Consider the following 12,075-nt stretch of genomic DNA (forward strand, 5'->3'; position numbering starts at 1 on the left):
AATTGAACTTTTAACTGCAGCATGATTCAAAAAGAAGGGCTTCATTGATTGAAAATCTTACATTGATTTATCAACTGGCAAATATTGCTTTTACATTGATGTATTGATAAGACTTTAAACACAGAAAGAAAAGGATCCTTAACCTTTAGCCTGCTGGCAGCAGGTGATTTTGCCTTTGTGACCAGTGCAGACCAAGGTCAGATGTGCAGGCTGATCATGGTCTGCACTGTTCACTATTCAGTTAGTAAATTTTCATTGAACACTTTCAAATAATAAATGGTATTGCCAAGTAAAGGACCAGTCCATTTTAGAAATTTAGCAGGCTAAAGATACATGTAATTTCAAGGTCTAAGAAGATTCTTGACATAAAATGAGTGAAGTAATAACAATCAGTAATCCACAAGTACTGTCTGAGACTGTATGTGTAAATGAATACATGATGCATAGCTACATGAATAACTTACCATCAAAGTACACTGCATTTATGGGATTTTAATACAAATACTAACTAAATATTCAGATTTTAACTCTTACTCTAGAACAGTAGTGGAACACATCCTTAAGTTTTGGTAGAATGCCATCTATTTTCCAAAAATAATAACATATGAGCCACACCATGAGAAAACCAACATAGTGCATTTGCGATTAGCATAGATCCAGACCAGCCTGCGCATCTGCGCAATCTGGTCAGGATCTATGCTGTTCGCTTTCAAAGCCTATTGCAATTAGAGAAACAGTTAGCGAACAACATGGATCCTGACCAGACTGCGCAGATTCGCAGGCTGGTCTGGATCCATGCTGGTCGCAAATGCACTATGTTGGTTTTCTCATGGTGCAGCTCAATTATTACTGTAAATAGTAACAAATGCCACAACTGTATGGACAAATTTTCACAGATCTGTTAAAAGTTCCCATATCTTGACGAAGGGCTACTATTGACCAAAACTGGTTGACGTAACTAAGAAATAGTTAAATCTACAAATTCATTGTTCACAAGTCCTTAAGCTGAGCTTTTGTGGTACTCTGGTATCCATTGTCCGTCATCATTATCAATTGTGCTTCATTCGATTTTTTACAATGGACACCATAGAGGTTCACATCTAAATAAAACTTGGTCAGAATGTTTGCCTCTATAAAATGTTTAGCAGTTCAAAACTGGTAATGTGGGGTTGAAAACAAGGTCATATAATGGAAAAACATTGTAAACACTGTAGAGGCCTTATCTTCTACGTGATCTAAATGAAATCTTGTTAGATTGTATTTTATAAAATCCAAATCAAATTCAAAACTTGGTCATATATTATTTGACCATGTGTCCTCATTACTGAGCCTATATTATAGGCTCAGTAATGAGGACACATGGTCAGATAATAGAAAAAAACAAACTTTTTAACACTCTGCCAAATTTTCTATCTAATCTTTATGAATCCTAGTCAGAATGTTTGTCATTCTGAAGTATAGGACAAGTTCAAAACTGGATCATCTGGGGTTAGAATCTAGGTCACTAGATCAAATCATAAGAAACCTTTGATGATGTGCCAGAGTCCATTTTTTCCCTTATTTATTTGAAACTTGGGCAGAATGTGTGTCTTTATGATATCAGGATCATCATAAAGATACCTATCTATCAACATTATAGCATTGTTGCAGATTTCATGATATAACTCTGGATGGTTTTATATTTATTTTGTTTTAGGGAGCTAAGGAGTTTATAGTACCAAGTGGTCAGCGAGGAAAATTCTACAGTCTACCACAGTCACCACAACAGGTTTGTTTAAATGAATAAAAAGTTTAGTTTAATGGTCTACATGACATTGAATAAAAAATACAGTGGAAGGTTGGTGGTTCTACCCACGTGCCATGTGATGAAATAATGTACAGATGCGCACCTGAGATCTTCCTCCACCATCAAACCTAGGAAGTTGCTATATGATTATGATTGTGTTGGAAATTATTTATGAAAGACCAATTTTCCTTAATTTATTGCTCTGTCAGTCCATATAACTGAATCCTAAGAAACAGGTAAAATTGCCATTCATTCTATTTTCAGAAATTGAAATGTACAGATTCAAATCGCTACAATGTAACTGTTTTTAACAAAACCTCAAAGTACAAAATTTCATGCCAGTGAAATTAAAAGTATTTACAGTAGGAGCGTTGAGACTAGTTCTGCACTTTATGTCTACCAGTTGCTGTAAAGATCACAGTTTGCACATAACTGGAGCTGCTGGCTGAGTTGTAAAAGTTACAGACTTGAAATCATTATACCCACAGCTGTGGGATCAGAGCCCCTATTTGTATGTAGAAATCTTTTCTGTAAGGAAGCTGTCCAGGGCCTTGTTGGAGTCCAGTTGTCTAGAGGGTCATTTAAGGTTCTCCTTCACTGATAGAAGCAGGAAAGTCACCATATGAATTGAATTGGCCAAGTGTTACATTAAACAAAAGAAACCAAAAAAAATGGCACATAACTCATGATTATTCAATACTGTTGTAAAGGTCTTTACATAGTATAACATTTTAGTTGCCTGTTTTTTATTTTTGTTGCTCTCTGTATAGGTTTATGTATTTTCAGTTCAAGCAACTGTTGATGGTTGGTGGTATAGACAGGTATTTTCAGATCGCTAGATGTTACAGGGATGAAGGAGCAAAACCTGACAGACAGCCAGAATTTACACAGGTTAATTAGTAGAACATCCCTTAACTTACCACTCTGTACAGTAGAATCTGCACAATAAAATTTCCTTTACCGACCCTTTTAACAGTAGCATCTACTCTGACAATTTTATACAGTAGAACCTCCATAAACTAACCTTTCTGTACTGTAGTATTTCCCTTATCTGACCCTTTTATGTAGTAGAACCTCCATAAAATGACTCTTCTGTACTGTAGCTCCCCGCTAATCCAACCCTTTAGTACAGTAAAATTTCCATAAACTGATCCTTGTGTAAAAGAAGTAGAGCCTTCTCTAACTGATACCACTATACAGTAGAACCTCCAAAAACATACATTCTGGCCCCGTGTTCACAAAACATATTTCGGTCTCAGCTGAGTTTGAGTTTGATATTTTGATATCAATTTTACTAAAACTTCAAGACCTAATTCCAACTGAAACTGAGCATCAGTACTGGAAAGTCATTTGAAAATAGCTATTAACTTTAAATTAAGTTTTAAAACATGTTATTTAGATATAAATAAATTTTCATTATCAAACTGGGCTGAGACTGAAAATGTTTGTGAACACAGGACCAGTTCGGTAGAACTCCTCTAAACTGACCGATATATAAAGTAGGCATTCAGATAAACCTCCATAAACTTTCATGATGTACTGTAGTACTTTACAAAACTGACCTTTGAATACTGTAGAACCTTCAAAATCAAACAGTCTGTCATAGCTTTCTCGATACTCAAAGAATTTGACAGTATGTCAATCATAGCTTGTAAACAAGAATTTCTTAGAACTGATAACAGTAAACAAATAAAAGATAAATATTAGATATACCATACATATATATATGTATATGATAAGTTAAAATGCCCTTTGAATAAGTTAATTTATTATTGTTAAGATAGAGAACAATGACATAGAGGACAGAGCAATTTCAGATGGAATGTAATAACTTTTATTTTCTAGAGAATTCTTAAAACAGTTCATGTAAGTTACCGTTGAAATCATACCAGTCTTTATAGCAATCAGACATTTGACACTTTACCTTTATCATTATTAGATCAAATTGCTGTACATTGTAGCATATGTCCTTAAAACTCAAGGTTATTTGACGAAGTAACAGAATAGATCAGAAGTTCAGATTTGTAAGATTTTCAGACAGTCATTAAAACAGTTCTGTGCTATGTAGTGCACTGACAAAACATCATCTAACTGGAACCTTTCTGAAGACTGCTCCAAACCAAACTTGAACTCTAGTCTGGCATCTGTTCAGTTCAGAAGGTTCCACTGTATATGCTTTATTGTTAAATAACTCGACAGTTTGACAAGATCAGTTCACAGCCAGTTTGGACTAGGACTACTTGTTTTGAAACTTATCTGTTAGAATTAGATCTGTTTATCACCCTGCTTTATAGTACCACTAGACTTGCAGATATGACAGAGATCAGTTGTCTCAGTCGCTCTGTTCAGAAAAAACGAAAATTTTAAATGAGCATGAAAATGCTATAGACTGTAAAGAAATTGCTTATTTAAAACACTGTTACAGCATCACCTTTCAGTTTATTTTCTCTTTTTCAGTTAGACATAGAGATGTCATTTGTGAACCGAGAGGGTGTTATAAAGTTGATAGAAGATTTGATGGTGTATAGTTGGCCAGAAGATCAGTCAGGGATAGACACCCCTTTCCCTCACCTAACATACGATCAAGCTTTGAGACTTTATGGTTCAGATAAACCTGACACAAGGTTTGATATGAAGGTAGGTGGTAGAAGACTGGTATTATAGGTCCTGTATTTACCTATTATGTGCAAGGAAATATGTCTGGCTGTCTTTGATGGAAATGGTCTTCATATTTCATTTAAGAAATAATTTATAGCAAAAGAGTGCTTTAACACTATTTATGCACGATCAGCGGTTATACGTTGGGCATAATAATTTTAGGAGGGCATAGCCCTCATGAAATTATTTGTATGACGTATTACTGCCCAAGTGTATAAATAGTGTTAAAACGCAGTTTTGCTATAAATTATTTAATTCTAATATGCCTTTAATCTAAAACAGTAGATAAAATATAGTAGTGCTCCTTCTTTATCGCAACAAAATCTTGGATGTCACCGCACGCTAACGTGACATCATTCTAGCGTAAGCGTATTTTAACAGAGACAAGCATATTTTTATGAAATGTGCTGGAATGTATGTTGCAGTGTTTGATCCACCTAGTCTGTAACAGGGTTTTTTGGTGAACTTGCAGCTTTATTTTTTAAGATCCAGAATAAACTATGCATCATCTAAAGGTAGATAGTAGTATAGTACCTTCTTTTAATTTTAGAATGCTTTTAAGAATTCCAATTTAAAATTGTTTTAAAGTGAGTGAGTGAGTTGAGTTTTATGGTGAATCAACACAAAATGGTCATATATCGCCGAATATTGTTTTAGAAAGTTTACAAGTTGTTGTTATATGGTAACTAAAATATCCTGAAAGTTCCGTAGCAATCCATCAAAAAAAAAATTAAGCCAAACAATTTTTTTCTAGTATATTGGTGTCAAAAATATTTCAAAATGGAAAATGCCCACTAAAATCGTTTTTGATGACAATTCAAAATTGATAATTTGAAAATTATAAAAGTTTATTACCACACTTGGACTTCTTTTAAATGTTGTATGATATCAATGTTATTATCCCTCGTCAAAGGCGTAGGAATACAGTGGTGACATTGTCCATCTGTCCATTTAAATTATTCAGATTTATCGAAAAAACATGGCCACCAGAGGGTGATGTCACTCTTCCCTGTATAAAGTGGAAACTTCACCTTCTACTTTCAGATACAAGATATTACCTCTAGATGTCTAGACTGTGGTATTCAGGTGATTGACAGTCAGTTACAGACAGGAAATGGCTCGGTAGTGGCTATAAAAATACAGGATAAACAGGTATTAGTAAAGTCTTTTTTCAGTTCCAAATGATATATTGTAGTGGTCAGGAAAACTTCATTACCTAATAAGATAGAAGAGCAAAGACTTCATTATACAGATATTTTCTTCCTGTTACACAACTTTCTTAGTAAAGTCACCCTTAACAGCTAAAAGTCTCCAAAAATGTTGCTATGCAGAGAATTTATCCTGCTGTCTAGTAATAAGCACAATTTTACTGGTATTTAAATTTTTAACAATGTACAAAGTTTCTAGATATTTTCAGAGACACATTTCCAAGAAGAAACTTGAAGATCTGAAGTCAGTTGCATTGAATGCTTTAAATGATACACAGGTATTAAACCTATGAATTTTCAGTCTGAATATAGCCTGTATTTCACTAGCAAATACAAAGTCCTGTATTCAACTCCCATTGGATGCAGAAAGATATTGCATTGTTGATATTGTGACATAATTATGGCATCTCGATGTTCCTTGCATAAAAAAAAATCACATTTCCCTAAGTGTCTCAAGCCTTATTTTTCTAAAATTATTGTCAATTTTGGCTGATATAGCACTAGAAGTAGGTTTTGTATGTAATAAAAAGGTCTTTAGAGCAGAACCTTGACCGGCAGTGATGTATTAGGCTCTTGTGGATATTTCCTATCCCCATCACACTTGGACACAAGCACCTCATGGATCCAGGCCTTGCAAAATCCACTCAGGTTGAATACAGCATTGCCGATGAGGTTTTTGCATTTTGTTTTGATCTTTAGATTTGTGTAAAACGGTTACAAAATGTTACCAATGCCAGATTACAAATTAATTTAGCAGAAATGTTACTTGTTTTACCTGTTTGAGCTGTGAAACTCTTGCATGCAGTATATGACCCTTTTGTTCTTGACATGATTTTGTAGACTTAAAGATGCTGTAAAGCATTGCAGTTTTATAATTACATTTTATCAATTGAACTGAGTATTGTAATAAATGTTTGCTTGCCAAACTTACTTTGCCCTTAAATTAAATGATTTCATCATTTTTGTTTCAGACTGTCCTTATTCCTATTCGAATAACAGAGGATAGAGCTTGGCAGTCACCTATTGCTAAACATCTAAGGTCAGAGGTCAAGGATATTATTACCAGTGACCTTGACCTTCAGTCTGGTGACCTTGTGGTACTTGCTGCTGGACAGCATTTTAAACCGGTAAGCTTAATAGTAAACTTTTGTAGTTCATGAATTTTAAGTTTTTATAAGCAGGATTCACCCACCACCAATCTTGTTGCCAGTTAATTTAATGACCATTTATGAATTCCTTAATATGTTGATTTGCGGTGCCCTATATAAACGGTTTCATCCATACAAAACTGTGAAGCTACAAGGTTAGTTGAGTTGATGGAGCATAAGAGTACCAAAGAAGATCTAGTTTGATCCTTGAGTGAGATAATGCTCCTCATGGCATGTTGGTAGATGGCATTTTGTATGAAGTCATTCTTTGTCTATATGGTAATACTATATCTGATTGAATAATTGTCTGAGTTTTATCATTCACTTGTAGAGAATAAGTTAAATAGTACACTGGGAAGGAATCAAGCAGTACTGTTAAAGTAATACTATCTTTGTTATCATGTAAATAGATTTTGTTTTTAAGTGACATTTGTTTGTAAACATTACAGCATGAAGCCCTGGGCAAAATGAGGTTGCTATTAGCAGATTATTTAGAGAGCACTGGTAAGTGTTAATATGGAAGGTAACTCTGGGACAAATTGTAATCGCAATAGTCAAAGTTACATACAAAGTTCTTTGGTTCTAATTTTAGTACATTGTAAAATTTACTCATCAGTGTTCCATTGATGTATAACTGATTGCAAGAAAAATTATATAAGTGGCTATAAATGTTGTGCTTTTTGGCCTTTAGTATTTTCAGTTTATTTCAACAGGAAGATCTTATTTTGTTGATGCAGCCGTGTCAAATTTTCAAATTGACGACTTTTCCTGCCACAGTCAGATTTCGAAAGTTTTTTCTGTACTTTAGTATCAATGCTTGAGTTACTCAAGCAATTTATGCAAACCCTGGTTGTCTTTCCTTTATCTTTTCAGTTTTTGGATTGCTTGAAACCCTAGATAAATAGTTTTTCTCTTCCCTTTGTGATGTCAAGCCATTTGTCTTTTACCCTATGTATTACTGTATGTTTTTAAATTGTCAACATAAATACAAGATATAGATGGTTGATATTTCAGGTCTTCAAATTAGACAAAAGAATGCTTTCAACTTTTTATGGGTTGTAGATTTCCCTTTGTTTCTGCCAAAAGAGGAAGGAGGTATATTTAATTTTGCTGTTTTATTTGAAGCACTTAACATTTTTTTGTGCAATATGAATCAATAAAATAACAGAAACTGTTTCTATCTACTTTACAGTTCATTTTGTATTCTTCAAACTTCAAAACACTTGATAGCCAAAACTGACAGATTATAAATGATAAGAAAGGCTAAGAATTTGGTGTTGAAATAAATATAAAAGGTAATTCTTGGGAATTCTAGGCAGTAATTTATTTACACTGACACTTTGGGCTATGTCCCCTAAAACCTTTATCCCCACCAAGTTACTGTCAGCCTACTGCAAAATCATTTATATACATTTGACAAGAGGGCTAATATTTGAGGATTTCATGGTTTAATCATACCAAAAAATTAGAGATAAGTCCCAACAAACAAGAAAAGTTCCAGTTGATGTTGACATCTGTGAATTCGTATTCCTATGAAATGATCCATTTGATCAAAACTATGATATTTCATGTCCACATAATTGAATGATTTAACAGTATATTTCTAGTAATTTGCAACGAACGGAGCACAATCATAAAACTTGCTTTATAACTATTCAGCGTGTTTTAAAATTGCACTTTTTTGCTGTCGGTGCTTTTTCCAATATCGGATAAAGCATTGATAGAGTTTTTTTTTAATTTGCTGAAATTGTAACAAAACTTGTTTTATTATCGCCACCTGTACTCAGTCCATTTTAAAATGGTAAAGGCAGAGGGGATATGGGATGTGACCTGACCCCAAGTGGTTGTGTTTATTGAAGGTTTAATATTTCTGTTATTGATAAATTTTTGTAACTGTTAGAGTAACAGCCATCAGTATGATTTACACACTTTTACAGAAGGCCTGGAATCTGCTCACCATCCATTTACAGATGTACATCCGGAGGACAGACATATGTTACATACACATCCAGATAAGGTAAAACTGATCTACCTGCAGTTTGTCAGGAGCCATGTATAAATATGGATAGGAGAATATTTGATGGAAAAACACATTCTTCCCTTCACACCCGCCACCCTACCTCTCTATATTTGGAGACCTATAGAATTGCCGTTGTGACAATGTCTGTCTAGAAACTCCTCATTCATTTGTTAGCAAAGTTGGTTGAACCTTTTAAAAATAAAAAATGCAATTGATTAAATTCTTGGAGTTATGGTCCTTTGTTAAATTGTAAAAACTACAGAGAGACTACTATTTTCAGTTGTGTACATGTATCCAGTAAACAAAATTGTAGTTTAGAAACCAAGAACAAATTATTATCATTCTCATGCTTATTTTGAGTACTTGACTTTGGGTACATTTTGCCTATGCTGTATTTAGTGTAAAGAATTCGTAATATGTGTTTGTGTTTTAATACTTAATTCAGATTAATATTTACCAATATTTTAAATTTACAAGTGCCATTATTCACAAATATTGGTGAAAATAAAATGATTGAAAATATTAACCAATCTAAAATAGTTGGTCAGAAGTGGTTATCTAACGAGTCCTTTCTGTAAAGGTATTATAACCTGTGCTGGGGCACAGGCACTGGAAGCTCTGTTAAAAATATATGCATTATCACATCCCACATACTTAATATACCACAAAATATGATCTTCTCAAGAAAGATACCCTGCATATTTTTACTGATTGAGCTTCAAATGCCTGTGGTCAGAGGATACAAACCAAGTTGGTATTGAAGTCTATGCTTAGTTTGGTAAATATCTCGGGATGTGAAATTCAATGTAATGAACTGGATAACATAGGCCAGTGAGGGTGATATCGAAATTATTGTCAAACTTGGGGGAAAATGGTTACAGCTATGGGTTGACAGTATACCATATCACCCTCACTGGCCTGAGTTATTTATAAAATATTCACTATATGTATGATAATTGGTAAGGGTAGATCTCTCGGAAGCACAGAGCACCAAAAACACAGCCCCAGAGCCACGCATTTACATTGTCATAAATATTTTTTCTCATCATTTTTAGTGCAATGTATTTTTATACTGCATAATGAACTGGGAGTTAACTCTTTTCTTTGCATTTTAAGATATGTTGTATTCTTGTGACCTGTCTATAAATCACTAAACATGTTTGTTGTATATAGAAAATGCTGAATTTAAATCTTATATAGTGCTTGATAGTCAAGGGTGAATAGTCCCAAATTACATCTAGACTTTACACCATACTGCTTAATTTTTTCTGAGGATTAGATGCAGAGCATAGCAAAATGAAACATGTAATGTCATTTCTTATAAATAGACAGCTTTTCAATAACTTCCATTCATTGGGTGATCAACATTTTCTAAGGGTTTCCCATCATGTTTTTCTTTGTAATCTTTGTATTGATTGGAAACCTTTAAGGTATTTAATCTGACACTGTCAGACAAGACACTTTAAGGTTTCATTTGATTGAAAACAACAATAGCAACACTTTGGAAGAAGCTGTTGAAACTGTGTATTGATTTTTGTAACTGCTGCAGAATCTGAAATTCTCTTCGACAATTCAAATAGATATTGTGGTTATCTTTTATCAGGGATGTACAGAACAACTCTCCCATCTGTCTTGTTGTATCTGTGTGCTTGTAAAAGTAGTTTTTTTATTTAAGGGAGATTTTAGTTTAGTGGTTTATGTGTTGGTCGCTCAGCTCATGGGCTGTGGGAATTCTTTATGGGCATGTCCCTGGACCCCAAGAAATTCCATACACCAGTTAAACAAAACTTCTTTGAAGCTTATTTGAATCACCATTGAATCTGCGCCAGGAAAAATGTAAATGCACAATCATATGCCTTTAATATTTTAACTACAGGGTTAAAACCATTGACTTATAGGTACTAAACTTATTTAATATGTTTGTTTCAGGTTCGAGGCCAGCACTATGATCTTGTATTAAATGGGAATGAAATTGGAGGTGGTTCTATCAGGATCCATAACCCTGATGTACAAAAATATGTTCTGGAAGAAGTCTTGAAGGTAATTTTATTAGTATTATCAGATTATTTCATTAAACATGTTGTACTTGTACCTAGATAATCGAGTGATACATTAGTTCCACAGTGATGCAAGAAAAAAATGGCTGTCTGTTAACTCATTAATTGAGATCATGTCAGCAGAAAGACCTATAAAATAAAATGAAGCTTTAATATGAACAGAGAGTGAAATCTTGTTAAACATGGAGATAACCAAATAAGACATTTAGTTCACACTATCTGGGCATTTAATAAATTGATCACCTGATGCATCAGAAAATGCCATGTTAAGATTATTTTGTTATCTTTTCTCCATCACATTCCCATTTCTCCTTATTCAGGGGGTAATATTCTTTCAGTCATGTACATGTAGTTCAAAATCTGGTTTTATTTATATTTGCAGGAGGATTCTAGTGAATTAGAGCACTTATTGAAAGCTTTCACTACAGGATGTCCACCTCATGGAGGGATAGCTCTAGGTCTGTAATTTTACAAAAATGTTCAAAACAGTTTTCATGGTTGTTTGGATTTTCTGAATTTTTAGAGTTTTTCATCATTAGGTAGACTTCCAATACTGTAGTTGTTAACAAGTTTTGTCCGTTTTGTGTTTGATTTTAAGTCCGACATAATTTAGGTCATGGAGACTTTCCAGATTTTTTATGGTGCAAGAAGACCCCAGGTACCCATCCAAGCATTGTTTTTGGCATGGATAGACACTTCGGTGGAACCACTGACCTTTGGTTAATCAGTGGGATAGATAACAAGGTTTTGAAAGGGCATTTAAACTTGACAGAAATTATAATTATTCAAGTGCATACCAAAGGAACACTATCCTACATATGTTTCAATTGTGTTCTGTAAGCAACCATTTTGCAGCTTTTATACATAGTGATCATTTGTTTCAGGTCTCGACAGAATATTTGCTATTATTTGTGGTGCATCAAGTATACGTGATGTGATTGCGTTTCCGAAGTCACAAGATGGCAGAGATCCAATGAGCAAAGCCCCTGCTCCAGTATCTCAGGCTGAACTTGATTCATATCATATACAAATTAAACCAGAATCTAGCTAATCAGTTTCATGTAAATTTAAGTTTTTTTTTTTTTAATTAAAAATAATTAAATGAATACATTGTCTTGTTTTTTCTTCCTAATGGATCTGATTGTCCAATAATAAGCTGGAAGGTTTAGATCTTAAATTTTCTCCTTGAGGAAACACA

At 33.9% G+C, this 12,075-nt stretch overlaps 1 protein-coding gene across 1 annotated transcript in view; it reads left to right on the top strand.

The window, feature by feature from the left end:
- Positions 1-11,983, top strand: part of LOC123533456 (aspartate--tRNA ligase, mitochondrial-like) — a 33,510-nt gene extending 21,527 nt beyond the window's left edge. The window contains exons 7-18 of the mRNA XM_053520264.1: positions 1,697-1,768; positions 2,573-2,677; positions 4,244-4,423; positions 5,489-5,596; positions 5,862-5,930; positions 6,624-6,779; positions 7,250-7,304; positions 7,815-7,895; positions 8,738-8,817; positions 10,750-10,860; positions 11,260-11,335; positions 11,762-11,983. Of these exons, the coding sequence (XP_053376239.1) occupies positions 1,697-1,768; positions 2,573-2,677; positions 4,244-4,423; positions 5,489-5,596; positions 5,862-5,930; positions 6,624-6,779; positions 7,250-7,304; positions 7,815-7,895; positions 8,738-8,817; positions 10,750-10,860; positions 11,260-11,335; positions 11,762-11,928 (1,260 nt within the window). The 3' untranslated portion in view covers positions 11,929-11,983. The remainder of the gene's footprint in view (positions 1-1,696; positions 1,769-2,572; positions 2,678-4,243; positions 4,424-5,488; positions 5,597-5,861; positions 5,931-6,623; positions 6,780-7,249; positions 7,305-7,814; positions 7,896-8,737; positions 8,818-10,749; positions 10,861-11,259; positions 11,336-11,761) is intronic.
- The last annotated feature ends 92 nt before the right edge of the window (positions 11,984-12,075 follow it).

Source organism: Mercenaria mercenaria, chromosome 12 (assembly GCF_021730395.1).
Source record: "Mercenaria mercenaria strain notata chromosome 12, MADL_Memer_1, whole genome shotgun sequence".
NCBI lineage: Eukaryota > Metazoa > Mollusca > Bivalvia > Venerida > Veneridae > Mercenaria > Mercenaria mercenaria.